The sequence below is a fragment of the Triticum urartu genome, chromosome 6 (genome assembly GCF_003073215.2).
Source record: "Triticum urartu cultivar G1812 chromosome 6, Tu2.1, whole genome shotgun sequence".
In the NCBI taxonomy this organism is placed as follows: Eukaryota; Viridiplantae; Streptophyta; class Magnoliopsida; order Poales; family Poaceae; genus Triticum; species Triticum urartu.
In genome coordinates, this window is record NC_053027.1 from 140,334,640 (window position 1) to 140,354,203 (window position 19,564).

Below are 19,564 nucleotides of genomic sequence, written 5' to 3' on the forward strand. Positions count from 1 at the left end.
TGAGGTGAAGGCGGAGAAGCAAACGAGGATGCTTGAGATGGAGGCGGAGAAGCAAGCCAGGATGCTAGAGATCGAGGCCGTCAATGCCAAGGCCAAGGAGAAAGAAGTGGCTCTCGCTAGCATGATGACGAGGGTGGAGATCATGAAGGTGGATCTCAACACCGTGTCGCCAAGGAAGCGGCCGTGGTTCAAGAAGATGCAGGCCGACATGATCAAGTTTGACGACGAGTGACCATGGCAGCGAGCGTCATCCTTTTTTACGCCGGCAAGTATGCTGACATGACCACAACCGCGATGGCATGATCGAACTCCCACCCCTTTTTGTGTGCTGGCATTTGTGCCGGCCGCTGGCAAGTGCGCCAGCTGAGATGTGTGGTGTTTTTCTGAAGCTGATATTATATGTCGGCACTGGCATGATGCCGACATGAACTTCGACGACATGGCCGCTGACATGATCTATGACCACGGGTCTTTTTCCAAATTTACATGCGAACATGAAATGGGTGGCGGTCGTTAGACGCACTGCCGACCCAAATCTTAAAAAGGACGAACGTTGAGCGAACAGCCGACCTAAACGGACAAAAAAAAACATCTATTAGCGCGTTGAAGTTGCTCTAAAGCGCGGACGGGGCTTGCCTGCGCCCCGGCGTGCGCCCATCTGTGCGCCGCTAACACGCGTCACCCATCCATGCCTCCCCCTCTCGTGGCCCTTTTTAGCCGCAGAAAAAAAACCCCGAAATACCCATCGACTAGTACACCGCTGCCCCGTCGTATTCCTCACCTCTTTCACTTCCCGTAGAAAAAATGCTACTGTAGTACTACTGCCTTCTTTCCCCTCGAGAACTCAGACATGGAACAAGCATGGAGGACGGAGAGGATGAAGCCGTCGGATGTCCTCCCCCTGCAGCTGCGCCCCTTTCCCTCTCACCGGATGGCAATTCCCCCCGCCGGTGGCCTCATCCTTGTCTCGCCGGACGCGCAGCGGATCACCAGCTCGAGCGCTCCGTCCCGGACATGGAGGAGCTGGATCCTGGGAGCTGAGCTCCGCGACGCGCCTGACCAGCTCGAGCGCTCCAGCCCGGGACCGGGAGGAGGTGGATCCTGGGTGGCGCAGCTGCCTCAATTAGCTCGAGCGTGGCAACCCGTACCCGTACATGGAGGCGGTGGATCCCGGGTGGCGCAGCCGCTGCCTTGAGCGTGCTGCAGGTCAGCCGGAGGCGGCAGACCTGGATGCTGGAAGCTCCTCCGGCTCGTGATGGAGTGCTCCGGCCGTTCGTTTGTCCGTTCGGAAGGATATTCAGCTCTACCTCCACGGCAGACACGACACATCCACACAGGTATACTCTCTTGTTGCTTTGTTGCTCTCGTGAGCTCTGATTTATTGCTTGTTTATAGAGGTAATCTGATTACTATCCCACGGGAGACAAGCACCAACTATGCTTATGTGCATAGAGATAATCTGATTACTATCACATTCAATCCATGGTGAATAACAAGTTAAAAGTAGTGTCAACTATGCATTTGATTAAATCGACTTCAATGCATAGGGATAATTGATCGATTTCTGTTTCAATCCATGGCCAATAACAAGAAAATTAGTGTCAACCATGACATTGATTAAATCGACTTCAGTACACGAGACAAAAGTTTGTACACAACAAATTGAGTATCTTATGGAGCGAATGTGAGAAATCTTGTCTGGTGTGAGCAGTCATTTTTCGTTCGATCTGCCGTAAGCACGTAGGGTGATGACGGGGTAGGAAAGGTGGACCAAGATGGCAGAAGGACGGCAGTCACGCCATAGCTACAAATCGTTCATAGCAAATTTATTAACTTGGCTCCGGTTCATGGAAGAAGACTTGATTCTGCTCTGTCATCATAGTAGAGGTAGAGGTTCCAATGCTCTGTTGCTGCAGAGCTGAGTTGTGCAGTTGGAATTCAGTGCATATGTGATTTTCTGGATGGCCCTATGTGCAGAAATGTAGCAAAGTTCAATGATGCAGAAGTTTCAAAATGATAAAAAAAGTTGACAATGTAGAATGCTTATACCATTAGTGTATTGTATTGTTGGTATCCTGCCAGCATTCTTGGGTTCTGTGGCATCGAGATTGTATTTCCAAGTGACGATTGAATTGAAGGATTTAACAATGGGTTGTACTGCAAGTACGGTGCAACCATTTGATTTGTCATAAACTCCAAATGACCCTATAAAAATGATAGATACATGTCAGTAAAAGTAAATTTTCTATGTGAAACAAGCAAGATCATTTTATACTCTCGATATGCTTTCAGGTTGTACTCGTAAAGAATCACTGGCCTTCTTTTTCTGCGTTGTTTTTGCTATCTCAAAGCCACCAGTTGGTTGCAGTGACATTGAGACTGTATTACCAAGTGATGGCTGCACTGAAGCATTTAGGAATGGGTTGTACTGTAGTTGCGGCACACCCATTTGATGTGCCATAGTTTCGAAATGACCCTATAAAAAGTGATTGATGAATGTTAGCAAAATTTATTTCTATGTGAAACAAGTGTGACAGTTTTATACCGTTGATGTGCTTGTAAGTTGTGCCTGTAGAGAATTGTTTGTCTTCTTTTTTGTTTTTTCTTTCACCAAGCCACAAGTGGGTTGTGGTGACATCAACATTGTGTTACCAAGTGATTGCTGCATTGAAGCATTTAGGAATGGGTTGTACTGCAATTGCGGTGCACCCATTTGATTTGTCAGAAGCTCCAAACGACCCTATAAAAAGTGATAGATAAATGTGAGTAAAATTAAATTTTCTATGTGAAACAAGTGGGACAGTTTCAGACCATTGATGTGCTTTCATGTTGAACTTGTAAAGGATCATTTTTCTTCTTTTTCTTCTTTGTTATTGCTTTCTCCAATCCACCAATGGGTCTTGCTGATCCTCGTGCAGTCTTCTCCTTCTCCTTAATACCTCTCGGCTTGGCAAGCCCCTCGTTGTGTTTTGAAACTCTACTAGAGTCGATAAGTGGACCTGCAACTATAAAGTGAAATGCAAGTCTTATACAAAACTGTATGCAATTAGTAGTACAATATATACCTTGTGAAACAGACGAGTTGCCCAAATCTGGATCAGGAGGGTCAGGATCAGTTCTTATTTTCAAGTGTTTCTCCACAGCTTGTGCTAGCTGCTCTGCGCATTTAGCAACCATATCATATGTTTCGTCGGATTCAGAGGCACGAGCAGCTATTTTCACAAACATTCTGCACAACTCCTTGTAGTAGTTTGACATTTTTGCTTTTCGATCCTCATGCAGATTGCGATTGCTTGTTATCTCTAGAACTTTGGCATCTATTGTCCACCTTTTCAATATATATTGTTCAGGGATATGCTTGATATTATTGATATCAAGTACCTTTAAGCAATGACGGCACAAAATTCCAGCGAATTCAAACTTCTTACAACTACAATTCACCTTTTGTTCATTTGGAGCAAATCTAACAACATGCTCACGTTTTGTGTCATGAAATTTTACCATATAAACCTTCTGCTCTGTATCACTGTCATCACAAAGGAATGTGTCATAGTTCAGGGTCAGAAGCACTTCCTCCTGAAATATCTTGAATATTGCTGGAGTATATGTAGTTACAGCTTGCCTTAATATATAGCTTGATTCTGCCTTCATCTTGGGAGTAGTTTGTGATGCCTTGAAGTCACACTTCACTTCTTCAAATCTTTTATCTGCAACAAGCCGTTCGAAATGCTCGAAAAAAGTAAGCATGTCATACTTAATACTGATGTAACGCTTCAGTTCATTGTTCATGCTTTCACTTCTTTGGGTAGTGCTCATGTGGGCAGAGAATGTATTTCTACCATACACTAGTGCCCACTGTTCCCTTTTCTCGAACAACCTTTGAAGCCATGTATTCTCACGTAGTCCATGCTTATCAAGCATATCATTCCATGCACTTATAAATTCTTCTTCTTCCTCTATGTCATAGATACAATGCTGGAAATCACTATTGAACTTCTTATATTCTGGAACAACTCCACCAAGGTGCTTGCAAGCATTTTGATTCATGTGCCACACACAAAGTCTATGGTGAGAGTGAGGTAGGACTTCACTGATTGCCTTGGCCATTGCTGCATCTTCATCAGTTAGAATTGTCTGTGGATGTTTCCCTGACATAACTTTTAGAAAAGTTCTAAAAAGCCAACCAAAACTTTCAGCAGTTTCATCATAGAGAAGTGCAGCACCAAACACAATAGTTTTCTTGTGATTATTCACCCCAACAATCAAACCAAATGGACGCCCATCATTTAGTTTCCTATATGTGGTGTCAAAGCTTATGACATCACCGAAAGTTGCATAGTCTGAGACCATTTTGGAGTCAGCCCAAAAAATATTAGTTATCAAATCGTCCTCATCTACTTGAATTGAATAAAAAAACTTGACATCTTCTGCTACCTTCTTCTCCATGTATTCTAACACTCCCCCTGTATCACCTTTCGCTGCTTGTAATGTTCTTTTCGAGTACAACCGATTTTTCATGTCTTGCGGGATAAAACCAAGGTTCTCCTGTCCACATGCTTCTTTGGCCATAAGATCAATAGTTGCTTTATTTGAAATGCCTACAGACTTTGCGACCTCTGCAGCCGCTATCTGTGCATCGGTAACTTTTCTGTGAGATCTCAAGTATTGGGCCATGGTTCCAGTAGCAAGAATGTGGTTATGTGTCTCCTCAAATTCATACACCTGATAAAATCCATTCCTAAGACTTATTTTCATATGTGCATTACATCCACATCGTGATTCAGGCCTACTATAACTGAATGTATCTTCTCTCTTATCTTCAGCTCGAGTTCCTAGTAGTTGAAAATATTGTCTTAGTGCATCTAAAAATTATTATACTCCAAACAAATTACAAGTGGTCAATACCTTGACGAGAACAGAAAAATGTCCTCTGTTGTATTGTATTAGAGTTCTTTACTTTATGCTTACTGCCTCTCCGGACGCTAAAACCCATAACTTCAGCATACTTGTTATAAAAGGAATAAGCCTCCTTATCAGATAAAAAATTCATTCCAATCTTTGGTACTCTTTCATTAATACGATCTTTCGCATTGGTAGCTGCGGTTTCTTGCACATCCTGTATCAATTAATATACATTTTTAGTTAATACACAGATGTATAACAACCATGTTTATTTGCATTGCAAGATGGAGACTAGAAAGATGAAAGGAGGATATGAAGAATACAAGTGAGAATCTCACTTTTGGTGTTTCTGATCCATTATCATCATGGTTCCCATGACCACTCCCTGGAGAAGCCATCAGGGAGGACAAGAAGATCCTTCTTCAATCTCTAGGTCGCTCCAGACTCGAGACGTTGCATCTGCTTGACGCCACTGATTGATGAATGATAAGAGTCTGCTAGTTGTTTCAGCAGTCTCTGTTAATCTTTGTATTTTCTGATTGATTCCAATGCAGCAGCGTGAGATTTGGAGACAAGGATGCAGTCCTCTGTATCCTTGATTATTGGCGGGATTAAGAGATTTGATTTGACGGGATTAAGAGATCTGATTGGGTGGGATTATTTTCCTCCATTTTTGTATTCAGTTTTGATGATCTGCAAGTATTACGGGTCCAAGTGAAAGAGGTGAGGAATACGACGGGGCAGCGGTGTACTAGTCGATGGGTATTTCGGGGTTTTTTTTTCTGCGGCTAAAAAAGGCCACTGGAGGGGGAGGCATGGATGGGTGACGCGTGTCAGCGGCGCACAGATGGGCGCACGCCGGGGCGCAGGCAAGCCCCGTCCTTAAAGCGCTGGACCTTTTTGAAAGAAGGAAAGCCTAATCATGTAGCCGTTCGCTCCAAGCAATGCTTTCCTAGCTAGCTAGTACCTCAACCCGATCCAGTTCAGTTCAGTGCTCGATGGCAGACCAAGAGAATGTCGAGCGACCACTCTCGGCTGGATCTATTTTAATCTGACAAAAGTATATATATCTTATTAGTGGGATGCCACATGCCTGCGTCCTCCCTGCATCCGGCGACTTGTCGAGTACTACTAGTAATATTTTACCTTTTTTTTAGAATCTGTACTATCCTTTTTTTTAGAATCTGTAATATTTTACTGCCTGGCTAGCAGCACCGCGAGAAGGGAGAAATGCCCTCGGGAGTGTGCTCCTTGACCGCGAGCGAGCTGACGATGCCATGCCGACAGCCTCTCACACGCTTTAAAAAAGTGACTCGCGCAGCGCGCGCCGTGTTGTTGATGGGGAAGGGAAGGGAAATGGCTGGTGTGCGCTCGCTCTTGCTGCTGGAAATTTCAGTAGCAGCGGCGCGCGCTGCGGCGTACTGGCGTCGGCCAGGGTGCAGTGGATATGGGCGTACAACTGTGAAGTGTGGCCATGCCAATCGCCAAAGAGAGAGTAGCTAGCGACCGGACCCGACCGGATCGGGGCGGGGGTAGCGGTGGTGGTAGGGACGACGTGGCTGGCTGTCACGCTTTGCTCCACGACAAGGGAGGCCCATGACGACGTCCTTGCCGCCCCGCGTGGCTCCACTGCCAACCGTACTGCCCACCGTTTTGTTCCCTCCCACGCCCGATCGAGATCCATCAATCCATGCATTGCCAGCAGGATTTTTATTAGGAGTATATTTTTTTTTGAGAAAACAAGAGTAAAATTCATCTCCCGCATTCCATGGGAGAAGCGTGCAAAAAACAAAAGTCACCGAATTCACGAACTGCAATTTTCGGGTTGACGAAGTTGTTCCGGTCACCGGAGACGTTTTCATACGTGTGTCGCCCACACGGCGACATCTGCCTCGCCGTGTGTAGCCACGTCACCATAGGATGGACCACATGAGTGACACTCTGCATATACGGTCACGGTCACGGGACACGTTTCTCCCACTGGCGTTGTCTGCCTAGCCGTCTGTAGCCACGTCAGTGTAGGATGGACCGCGACGGTGATACTTTGCGTCTCCAAAGGGTTTTCCGCAAAGAGAGTCCAGTTGGTGGGCCTTCTTTAATGCAGGTGGATTGTTTCAGGGGCCGCATTTGCAAGAACGCCGCCACGTGTGCATGCCATTTTGCAAATAAAAAAGCCTTGCCCCTACCTCGGTTCCATCGACGATGCTTCAAAACCACCCGATGAGGAAAGAAAGGAAGAGAAAGAAAAGAAAGTAAAGAGGAGGAGGCGATTGTGACGGCGATCACCTAGGGTTTTCGCTTCGACACAAAGAGACCTCGATGACGGGGCCTATGCCGGAGATTTCGCCGTCGAGTTGAAGCATGGCACCACGGTTGCGACAAAAGGGCGAGACACCTCCTTTTATGGTGAGTTTTCGTTCCCTGACGCCCATGATATTCATTCTTATCCATGTTCCTGTCGCCCGCCGTTTAGATGTCATGATGTTCATTCTTATTCATGTTCCTGTCGCCCGTCGTTTAGATGTCGTGATGTTCATTCTTATTCATGTTCCTGTCGACCAAAGAGTAAAAATTCATCTCCCACATTCTACGGGAGAAGTGTGCATAAAAAGTCATTGAATTCACGAACTGCAATTTTCGGTTGACGAAGTTGTTCCGTGTGTGCGCATACGGTTACCAGAGACGTTTTCATATGTATGTCGCCCACACGGCGGCGGCTGCCTCCCTGTATGTAGCCACGTCAGCGTAGGATGGACGGCATGGGTGATATTGTGCACATACATTCACCGGAGACGTTTTCGTACTTCGGTTGGTGGGCCTTCTTTAATGCAGATGGATTGTTTTAGGGGCTGTATTGCAAAGACGCCGCCACGTGCGTACACCATTTTGCCAAAAAAACCTTGCCCCCACCTCGGTTCCATCGACAATGCTTCAAAACTACCCGATGAGGAAAGAAAGGAAGAGAAAGGAAAGAAAGGGAAGAAAGTAAAGAGGAGGAAGCTATTGCGATGATGATCACCTAGGGATTTGTTGCTTCGACACAAGGAGGCCTCAGTGGCGGCGCATATGCCATAGATTTCATCGTCGAGTCGAGGCATGGCCCCCCCCCCCCCCGCCCTTGATGTTCATCGTTGTTCATGATTGCTCGTGTGGCTTAGATGTCGTCAATGCGATGCTCCATGCTCCGTTCATGTGGTTTGCTTGGGTTGTGGAAAGAAGGGTTTTTTTTGGGGGGGGGGGTCATGCTTGGGCTATGATTAAAGTAGAGGATTTTGGATGCTAGGATAGGTAAATAAGTGGTTCTAAGGTTATATGATATAGCTTAGATGTGAATCATATAAACTCAATTGCCCATCTTCAATTAACTGGATTTACGTGTGTCAAAGCTAGATCTGATAGATCCCATGGCAGGGCATCTTAGTCACGCGACTTGGCCCAATATGATGGTAATATGGCAAGGTTTTACCCAAGTTTAGGCTCTCACAGAGGAGATAATACCCTACTCTTGCTCTTGTATATTATGTTGGGGTGTATGGAAAGTACAGGTACAGTACAAAGCGATTATATTTGTCCTATAGAAGATCCCAACCCCCGGCTTATATAGTATACCAGGGGCCTAGGGTTATAAATCCTAGTCGGCTAAGTCGATGGAGGTAGAGTCCTCCACGACTTTGGCATCTGCGGATTGTGCTCCAAGTCTCGCGGAGTCTTCGTAGAATTTGCTAAGGGCCGCGCAATATGACCCAGGACAGAACCGACCTAGGGGTCCTCAACTCGGCCCACCAGGACCGGGAACCGCCATGGTGAGGGACCCCTTTTGATTGGGAAATGTCAATGTGCTAACTAAATGTGTGAAAAATATTGTTCTAACTAAACTTAACTTTGATGAACTGTCTTTGCACATGCTAACTTATCTTGTTAAGTGAACCTGACCATGCTAATTGATTTTTACAATTTTGCAATGCAAAACGATCTTTGAAAATAACTGAATTTTACACATTATCTGCCCGTCTGAATTTGCAATGTCCATGTAGGTGATGAAGAAAGGGATTTCTTTACTGTTGCTATGAATTATGGAGGTTTTTTCATTGGGAGTGGTTCTGAGGTTGTTCCGGAGATTTAGAGGAGGTAAGACATTTTGTTCTCTTTGGTCGGATGAGGATGATTGTCCAGGCCTCTTCATCATCCTCTCCTCTAGGACGGTGATCTTATCCTTATCTTCATTGTCGTTTGATTTCTTCTTGCTCTGACCGACAACTTCCCGCCTCATGCGCCAATACTGTTATCTGGCTCTGAGGATGTTTCGAAGATCTAGAGGATGTAAGGCATTTTAGTTCCGTCTGATCGGATCGTGGTGGTTGTCTAGGGCCCTTCATCGTCCTTTTCTATAGGATGATGATTTCAACCTTACTTCCTTGTCGTTGATTTCTCCTGGTTCCGTCTGACAACTTTCCGTCCCGTGCCTCAAGATTGTTATCTGTCTCCAAGGATGTTTCGGAGATCTAGACGCGGCATGGAGATTTGCTCATCACGTGCCACTGCCACCGATGAATACATGAGGAAGACATCATTGATATACAACATGGCATTTTATTTGCTGCCTTTTAGAAAATGGTCTCGTAAGGTTGGACATTTTTCTAGCCGAAGATTGGACATTTCTAATATATCGTCTTTGCCTTCTAGTTGCAGGAAGAGAAAATGCCTTTTTTTACAGCAAATAGACTTTATTTCTTATATGATGGTCATGTCGTTTACAAGTAAAAGTTAGGTTTACATCATCTCAAGAACCTGAAAATCTAGCACTAAAAGAATGCTTAGCTAGCTCATCTGCTGCATGATTAGCTTTTCAGAAATAGTGTTTAAATGATACTTTCGGCAAAGTTCATTATCAACTGCTTGCATTCAGAGATCAATGTAATGTAGGGTTCTAGATAAGAGTCCATTTGCTGAATTGCCTCCACCGCAAACGAGCAATTAGATTCAATCTTCACATTGTTGCACCCCAAATTTGCCAACAAGTATATTCCATTTCTAATTGCCATGAGCTCCGTTGAATCAAACATCTCGGATATACGGAAGAAACCAAGTAACTTCTGCTAAAAAGCCACCCCGTTCATCACGCACAATAGTACCGCAACCTCCAGATCAGTCCATGAGACGGTTTTTTCCACATATGTTCTTTCTTCTGAGTCGGGAGCTTCGGAGACATCGATCTGATGTAATTTGTAGCTAGGAGTGAAAGACAGTGCTGTTTTCTCAGGGTTTTGAATCACGATTCCTTTCACAAGTTGTCGTCATTGCCACCAAAGGTACCATGCCGCCGCAACACCCAGTTCGGCCACAGGTACTCCATCCGAAACAACACTAAGCTTTGATAAGATATTCAGAGCATGCTTTGTCCTCATCAGTTGCTCTTTGAACAAGGTATGTAAGAAAAAGAAAAGGGCCTTCTACTTCTAAGAAAAGAAAATATCTTCTTTCCTAAGGAAAGAAAAATAAAATATCTTCTTTGCTAAGAAAAGAAAAAGAAAAGATAAGACCTTCCCTGCCCGATGTGGTGCACGGGTCTCATCCTCCCCAGCTTGACACCAAAATACTCACGGAGAGTGCACTGGTCCGTGGCCGGACCGCCTCAGTTCGCCAACGGTTTGCGCGAATGGGCTGGCGGCCACAGCTGGACCTTTATAAATCACGGTCACGGACACGTCTACCTACCAACAACCCACACACGCGCCCGGCACAAGTCCCACAGCCACAGCCACACTGCGCCGCACTGCACTGGACACACGGCCGCGCACGCGCCGCCGCGGGGAGGCGAGGAGCGAGAGGGAGAGAGACGGGGGCAGCGGCCATGGTGGAAGGCGGCAGCGGCGCGGGGGCTACGTCGACCTGCCGGCGCGGCGGCGGCGGAGGCGGCATCGTCGGCCCCGCGGCACGGCGGTGCTGCGGCGGCGGGTGCGGGCTCGGGCGTCTCGTCCGGCGGCTGCGGCGGCAGGGGAGGCAGGCGCTGTGCGCGGCCAGGCCGGCGGCGGCGTCGTCGTCTTCGTCGGCGGCCGGGGCGCTCCGGGGGTGCCAGTACGACCCGCTGAGCTACGCGCGCAACTTCGACCAGAGCGGCTTCGGCGACCCCGACCCGGACGCGGACGCGGCCAGCCTCTACTACAGCTACACCTTCTCCTCCCGCTTCGTGCTCGCGCCAGGCAGCGCCGCCTCGTCGGCAGCCTCCGTCGCGGCCGTTGCCCCCGCGCCGAACGGCCTCGTCGTCGCCAGCCGGCCAACCGCCGCCAGCCATTAGCCGTCCCGGCGCCAGTAGCTTCCCTTTGTCTCTCCTCGGGTTCCTTTTCCTCAACCCCTGGAATGGAAAGGCAGCAGCTTGTTTTAATTGGATTAAAGAAGAGGTTTTCCGTAGGGGAAAGTTCGGTCGGGAGAACGACGATGCTTGTACATTAATACTGCAGTACTGTATGTATGCGAGAAGAACGCCATTGCTGGGTCGATCGAGCTGTGCCATGCCATGCCATGCCATGCTCGACCGGATTCTCAAGGACCGTGTTCAGATTTCTGATTCTGAGCTGCCGAGGATAGGGTCGAGAGTACTGTAATTGCAGTGGCAGGCAGATGCCGATGGGCAGGGGGGACGTACGGGGCCGAGAGGCGCCATGAATGCGGCGGTACTTGCCGGCGGTGACGCCATGGCAGTGGCACTGGGTGGGAGCGGAATGGGTGGTGGTCGGGGGTGGCGGTGGCGCAATAATTGGCCCTGGAAATGGAATTCACGGCTCCGCAGTCCCGTCCGTGATCTGTCGCTGTCACTCACCACCACCGCACCGGCTGCTTCGGGGGGGTGGGGGAGGAGAAGATGCCTGCCAATCTGCCATGGCCGGCGAGACCGACCATGACACCGACGCGTAACGGCATTATGGTGCGCCCCGTCACCGTCAGGATTCCTCGGATCTGATGCTTGCCCAGGCTGATGGGACGCGTTCCGGCCACTGGACCCAATGAATCCCGGTGCTGTTTTTACTTTCACTGGGATTTCCGACCAGGCGATATGGCTGTGTGTGTGTGTGTGTGTGTTTGTGTTGAGCAGATGCTCCTGCTTCGGTGCTTCCTACCCATGAATGCAGATGATTTGTCTTGGTAGTTTCTGCTTACATTTTCTGGGCAAAGAGAACTGCAGCTTAGTGATATGCTCTTTTCTTTTTTGGGAAATAGTGATATGTTCTCTTACTGACAATGTATACATGACACCGATTATATGAGAACAAGATAGTGTTTTTCCTTTTGTGACAACAATAGGGATGTTAGTGTTCATGAATCATGACCAATTTTTTGGACACGAAGAGTGTTTTTCTTCCAGAAATGAAAATTGCGCCCAGCCCATGCAGATACATGGGCTGGATAAATCTAGCTTAACTGTTACGCCATCAAGGGGCTGGCTAGATCTTTCCATACAGGCCCAGACGGCCCACAACCCATAAAAACCCCTGCCTGCAGTAGTCTCTCCCTTGACTCTTCTTCCCTTCGTCCTTGACCGAGGGCGACTCTCTGTCTCTCTCTCCGCCTCCGCCGAGGGCTTCCGAGAATCCACCAGCGGAGCAGCGAGACAGGGACCCCTCCGCCGCCTCCACCGCCTCCACCGCCGTCTCATCCGTCCTCCGGTCCCCGTACCGGAGATCCGGCGGTTCTCGGTAACGACCCCGTTCCTCCCCTCTCCCCCCCCCCCCCCCCCCCCCCCCCCCCCCCCCCCCCCCCCCCCCCCCCCCGCCCCCCCCCCCCCCCCCCCCCCCCCCCCCCCCTCCCCAATTTCGCGGGCCAGTCCGCGGCGCGTGATCCCGTCCAATCCCCGCACGCGCGCCTGCTTAGATTGATCCGGGACTTTCTTCTCCGTTTCGCGCATGTCGTGCTTGCGATCTGTTAGGTGGCTTCTCGTTTGCTGAATTCCTAGGGCAAGTGCGATTCGGAGATGGTTTCAGTTGTGAAATTGGCGGTGTTCGTACGAATTTTTCAGTGGAAGAGTGTGGTAACCATCGGCCCATGCCTTGGCACTGTTCCACTGCATGCGCCCGAGTGATCCGTAATTAACCTAGTTCAGTTATGTTTTCTCCTAGATTTCCTAGGCATGCGCAGCTTGTTGTACCTGCTTCGCTCGATCGTACTATGATATAGCCAAGTTTCCCCCCAGGTAATTAAGCTGTGTGGCGGAATTGGATGTATGCATCAAATTCAGTTGCCAGCGCCTAAGCAAAATGAGAGTTCAAAGATTTACAGTGCGCGCTTCCGCCGTTCTGTTTATCTTCAGCGCCAATCCAGTGAGATTGCGATAGAGAAAATTCCGCTGTGTAGTAGGCTTAGTTGGGATTGGCTCCACGAAAGCTCAACCTTCTATAAATTAGTATTGGTGTGGAGTCGACCCCTCCACGTGTCCAACGTATTGTCGATGTTTTTGGTTGCATACGTTTCTCAGTCTGATTTTTGGAAGGTATCGATATATGGCCTGCCGTGTCCATATGTCATGGTGACACGACAGACCCCAGGTCTCCTTTGCCCATGTCAAACGCGTGAATCGTCTGAAGCTGCCCAATTGCTATATGTTCTAAGAAATCCTATTAAGGCAGTTGTTATCTGCCTTTAGCATACTTGGGAGAACACGATAAATCATTTTCAACTGATGGTGAAAAGTGAGGATAAGAAGACAGCGTAAGTCATTTGGCGTCTTGGATATATGTGACAAACTTGGTGATGTAGTAGGTTTAATTAAATAAACTTTGTCCTTCACATCACCAAAGTTTGTAAAAGTAAGCCGTGCCATCAGGAAATAAAGAAGTCCTTCTTTTACACGCCACTCCACTTTTAACTTTAGCTGAACTTTACAAGGTGTGATATTGACTTGATTCAAAGCTCTTGGTTTATGCAAGTACATGATACTGCCTTACTAGTTTAGGAGGAATACATAGCTATACATACCATCCTTTCTGTAGACTCCCGAGTCCTAACTGAAGGTGTAGGTTTATGTGCCTTTTCTGTGTGATCTATGGAACCTGCTTGCACTGAAAATCTTCAGACATGGATGATCTGAAGCTCTGAACTTTCTCTATTATTAGTGCCGATCCATCTAATTTGCTTTTTTAAAGTAGTCAAATATTGGACTCTTCTGTGTTTGTTACTCCTTAACCAATATTAGCAGGGATTGATTGTTCATGCAAAAGTACACTTACAAATATATGGATTGTGGTAGTGCGAAGGAAACTTTTCCTTCCTATCACACATAATAGGGTCAAGGTTGATGGAAAGTTGTGATTTTGATTGACATTGTCTGTTTGATTTTATTTCTGTTGCTGTTTGTGTTCTGATGATACTGTTGCCTTTAATCCTTTTAATTTCAGTTGCTTTATGTGTAGCGATAATCTTTCTCTGTTCGGAATACTGCGATCAACCTTCAGTGTTATTGAGGTCAATTGATAGTTGCATTATGAAGGTTCTTATCGCACATATTAGGGATAAGGTTGATGGGAACTTGTGATTTTTATTTACATAGTCAGTTTGATTTCATTTCTGCTGCTGCTTGTGTTCTGATCATACTTTTCCGTTTAATCCCTTTAATTTCACCTTTTCATGTGTAACGAGAATCTTTTTGTGTTTGGAATGCTGCAATGGACCTTGAAGATTAAATGTTGAGTTCGATTGCTTTGATTCCTTCGTTCACATTATAAGATGGAATTCCCATTCATCTACGATACATTTATGAATTTCCAATCTTGTAAACTTAGTTCTGATCTTTCTAATTAATCTAGATGAAAATTAACTGTTCAATACCTTTAATTGTTTTGCGCAGTGCTCAGGAGGTATTTGGCTTTGCACGAACAAGATCTCACATGGAACCATCCTCGCAGCCTGAGCCTGTGGTGGGTGTGGCCACTGCTGGGTCACAAGCATATCCTCCTCCTGCTGCCTATCCAGCTCCAGCCATGCCTGCCGCCATTCCTCCTGGCTCGCAGCCTGCAGTGCCATTCCCTGCTAATCCAGCTCAACTCAGTGCTCAGCACCAACTGGTTTACCAACAAGCCCAGCAATTTCACCAACAACTGCAGCAACAGCAGCAGCAGCAACTTCGTGAGTTCTGGGCTACTCAAATGGAAGAGATTGAGCAGGCAACTGACTTCAAGAACCACACCTTACCACTGGCAAGGATAAAAAAGATAATGAAGGCTGACGAGGATGTCCGGATGATCTCCGCAGAAGCTCCTGTTGTCTTTGCAAAGGCATGCGAGGTGTTTATCTTAGAGTTGACACTCAGGTCATGGATGCACACTGAGGAGAACAAGCGCCGGACCTTGCAGAAGAATGACATTGCAGCTGCCATTACCAGGACTGACATCTACGACTTCTTGGTGGACATCATTCCCAGGGATGACATGAAGGAGGAAGGCCTTGGGCTTCCGAGGGTGGGCTTGCCACCTGCTGCTCTAGGGGCACCGGCTGATGCATATCCTCCTTATTACTATGTGCAAGCACAACAGGTACCGGGAGTAGGAATGATGTATGGTGGCCAGCAGGGTCACCCAGTGGCATATGCGTGGCAGCAGCCTCAAGGGCAACAGGCCGAGGAGGCCCCTGAAGAGCAGCAGCAGTCTCCCTCAAACTAGCCAAGAGATTGATACAATGAAGCCATGACATGATCCTGAACTTGATGCCTATAAACTCAGGCTTGTGTTAATTTATTTCCATCATCGTTGCCCGGAACAGTTACTCATGATTAGGTCTTAGGGGGGGTTCCTAATGGTAGCTTCGACGCTGGTATGGCACCAGCGGTAGGAAAAAAAGATTGTGATTTGTTAGGTGATTTGAGACTGATCTAGTAAACAGTACCTTCGTTTTCGCCCTAGTTTCTATCTAATCCAATATTCTAAATGCCCGCCTTGTGGAGAGCCTTGTAAGAATCGATTGGTGCAGGCTGATGTCACTCCTGTTTGTTTGCCTCATTTACCAGTCATGATGCTGCCTGCCTCGCAAGAATCCTGCCTTCTGATTTGGCAGTTCACCACACCAGGGCATGAAGGCCGCCTACACTTCGGAGCATGAAAAACAGGTTGGTTCCTTTCTTTGTGGTGGATCCAATGCATGTGTGTGGAAGATAGAACTGTCTGTCTCTGCTCCCTGTTTGAGGAATAACGGGGGACATGAATTATTGTGCTTTCCAGTGTAGCTGTTGAATCTGTGTGCTTAATTTGGAGTATATGCATTTCCACTTCGCTGCCTATTTAATTGGGTTCGAAAATGCATATATGGTCACCCTTCTTTTGAACAACAAATACACATTCTTGTTCATAGCAACTTCGCCTACTGTTGTTATATAGGAGTATTTGGTTGCCAGCAGGCCTGTAACAGCCTTTGAGATCCCAACAAGTAGAAAGAGAGAAATGGCAGGGTTTTTACTTGGTTTGGTTGGTTGGTTGCACCTTAACTACCAAGGTTAGGGCAAACGAGTCTGCGAGGTTCTCCTGTTTTGCTTTCCCTTTCCCAAAGGTAAGATATGGATCACACACTATCAATAGCACATAAGCAGCAGCCTAATAGTAATCTGAAACCTTAATTGAAGTCCATGTATCACTGTCCCTAACAACAACAACTTAGCAATACAAGATATGCTCTGAAGCAAATGGAATGGGAACGTGCGAGTTCGCATAATGGAGCGCACCTAACAGAGACAAGCTGACGATGTTCTTGAGCTTGTCTGTTCAACTGTTGGAGCTACTAGTTAGACTGAATTTATGAGAGCCAGCCATATCATATTTTGCACCCAAAATTAAGAAAACATGTCTACTGCTTGGTTTCATCACATTCTCTCGTATGCGAAAAAAAAAAGAAGATGATCCCATCTTTCTTATCACTTGTTGGCAGTTGGCACATCAATCGCTCTGTCATTGCTGTAAGGCAGTGGTGGTTGTTGCAACTGAGATGCTAATGCATTTTTATGGCATAAGCTTCCTTGCTAAACCATCTCACAACAAATCCAAAGCCTCACCCATTTCTCCCCACCCTTTGATTCCACGGAAACCTACACTAGCACTCCATCACATGATGCAACGAGGCGGTTTCTTATCTCCATCAGCGCATCATAAATGGAAACCCTAGCTACCCTCTCAATGATAGGCGTGAGATATGTGAATTGCTTTTGGATCTCATGCGTGGGTGAATGTTCCTACCAACATTTACTTACTTTTGGAGGTGTGACGATCTAAAAACTAACTAGCATGCTTACACAGTTTCTATCTAATCAAATATTCCAAATGCCTTCGTTTTCGCCCTAGTTTCTATCTAATCCAATATTCCAAATGCCTGCCTGGGGAGAGCCTTGTAAGAATCGATTGGTGGAGGCTGATGTCATTGCCTCTGTTTGTTTGCCTCATTTACCAGTCATCATGCCGCCTGCCTCGCAAGAATCCTGCCTTCCGTTTTGGCAGTCACCAGACCAGGTCATGGAGACCACCCACTCTCTGGAGCATGAAAAACAGGTTGGTTCCTTTCTTTGTGGTGGAATCCATGCATGTGTGTGAAGGAGAACTGCGTGTCCGCTCCCAGTTTGAGGAATACCCCTGGGACATGAATTATTGTGGCTGTTGAATCTATGTGCTTAATTTGGAGTATATGCATTTCCATGTTGCTGCTTATAAAATTACTCGTGTTCATGCATGGTCGCCCTTCTCTACAAAGACAAATTCAGATTCTTGTTCATAAGCATAGCAACTTCACCTACTGTTGTTATATATTCGGTTGGTTTTTTTTGCGGGGAGTTATATATTTGGTTGTCAGTAGGCCTATAACAGCCTTTGAGATCTCAACAAGTAGAAAGAGAGGGATGACAGGTTTTTTTACTTGGTTTGGTTTCTTGCACCTGAATTATCAAGGCTAGGGGATGACGACAAGCTAGTAACGAATGGCCTCGAGTGACTGTTTTAAAATTACGAGTAGTATATATGACAAAAATAAATAAATTGGAAAGTAGTTTTAGGCACCGTTTGGTTTCTCTTCACTCCGCTCAACTCCGTGGAGCTGCGGAGCTCGGTTTGAGCTGCTCCATAAAAAGCTGCAGCAGCTTGCTCCGCTTCGCGAGCTGAGTCGCTGGAGTGGAAAGAAACCGAACAGGCCCTTACTCTACTGGGAATAAAATCGGCAAGGTGTAAATGGGTCTGTTCGCCGGAAAACGCTACACACTCGGCTGTACTTGGGTCTGTTCGCCAGAAAACGCTACGCACCACTGACATCGCCAAACCAATTGTCTTCTCACAAAAAAAAACAGCTGGCTCATAGAGGAACAGTAGGCTTGGTAACAAAACTGCCACGTTGCGAAATAAAATAGACAAGTACAAAAAAGGAATTTAATCCCTCTAATTCGAATCTCACAAACTCACATCACGTACGTTTGACAACGCTATAAAATGTTAAACCGCGTGCCAAGGCGACCGTACCCTGCTACTTTTACTTCTATCTGGACAAGATAATTGCAAGTTGATCAAAAGCAAATTGTGTCTTGGTAGTTGGTTCTCGAAAATTTTGTCTAAATAAGACGAAAGGAACCAGCTTTGTCATCGTCTTCAGCCATGGCGTGGCGATGCATAGTTACTTTACTCGTGCTATCACAAAATCGACAAAAACTCGGAGTGGTTGGCTCCATAGGGCCGAAGACTGGCGCATGACCAAGAGGAGAACGGGTCATTTTGTGGAAGACCGTTGTTGTGAGCCGCAAGGTGTCGCTTGTATACGGAGAATAAGAACATCTTCAGCCGCGCCCTCAACAGGCCTCCTCAGGCTATTTTTTCGGCGCCGGCGTCAAAAAAAGTCTCAATCGTGCCCTCAGGACGCCGAAAAACGCCGGTTCGGCCCTTTTTTCCGCCTGGCGGTCACAGGCCGAACCCGGCGCACTGAGGGGCAGTTGGGGGCTCCGGCGCAAGGAAAAAGCGCGGCTGGCCCATGCCGTCAGGGGAAAAGTCAAGGTTTTCTTTCCCGACTCGCCTCCCACCCCCCGCGCCCTCGGCCGCCAGTAGCTATATCCCGGAGCCGCCCGCCGCCTTTCACCACTAGATAGCCATTCCACGCCGGAAAAATAGCAGAGCTTCGCCGTGGCAGCCCCTCCAAGAGCAGCTGGGCGTTTCCGGCCGCCGTTTCCGACCGCGGAGGGGCAGTTTAGCGGCGGGGACACGCCCACCGGGCGCAAGGTGTTCGGCGATTTGCCTGCCTCGGCGATGGACTCAGATGACGAGGAAGCGCTCGCCGCGCTGCTGGAGGAGGAAGCCGAGGCCGACGTCCAGGAAGAAGAACATCTCATGGTGCTCGCCGCCCTCGTCCAGCTGATGGCGAGCAATGAAAAGCCGCGGCGAGGTGGTTCGGCGCCGGGGCGGGTGAAAGCAAAGAACCGGCATCGTCTCAAAGGCTACTGCATGCTCTACTCCGACTACTCCACCGATGCTCCACTTCATGGCGAGAAAACATTTCGGCGGCATTATCGGATGAGCCGAAAGCTCTTCCTCAGGATTGTGAATTTCATTCGGGAGTTCGACAACTACTTCAAGTGCAAGATGGATTGCACCGGCGCCCTTGGATTCACCTCCATCCAGAAGTGCACGACAGCGATGAAGATGCTTGCATACGGAGCTCCCGGTGA

General features: G+C 47.5%; 2 protein-coding genes across 2 annotated transcripts; both read left to right on the forward strand.

Moving 5' to 3' along the window:
- The first annotated feature begins 10,425 nt into the window (after positions 1-10,425).
- On the forward strand, positions 10,426-12,195 carry LOC125517341 (transcription factor SOX-4-like). The gene has a single exon (XM_048682539.1). It carries the CDS (start codon positions 10,559-10,561, stop codon positions 11,195-11,197), a length of 639 nt encoding a protein of 212 aa, XP_048538496.1. The 5' UTR covers positions 10,426-10,558; the 3' UTR covers positions 11,198-12,195.
- A 207-nt stretch (positions 12,196-12,402) lies between these two features.
- LOC125517340 (nuclear transcription factor Y subunit C-4-like) lies at positions 12,403-15,813 on the forward strand. The gene is made up of 2 exons (XM_048682538.1): positions 12,403-12,593; positions 14,738-15,813. Exon 2 carries the CDS (start codon positions 14,778-14,780, stop codon positions 15,546-15,548), a length of 771 nt encoding a protein of 256 aa, XP_048538495.1. The 5' UTR covers positions 12,403-12,593; positions 14,738-14,777; the 3' UTR covers positions 15,549-15,813.
- The last annotated feature ends 3,751 nt before the right edge of the window (positions 15,814-19,564 follow it).

What these genes read in the sequence shown, in the direction of transcription:
- LOC125517340 (XM_048682538.1), top strand. Translation starts at nt 14,778, where the DNA reads ATGGAACCATCCTCGCAGCCTGAGCCTGTGGTGGGTGTGGCCACTGCT.
- LOC125517341 (XM_048682539.1), top strand. Translation starts at nt 10,559, where the DNA reads ATGGGCTGGCGGCCACAGCTGGACCTTTATAAATCACGGTCACGGACA.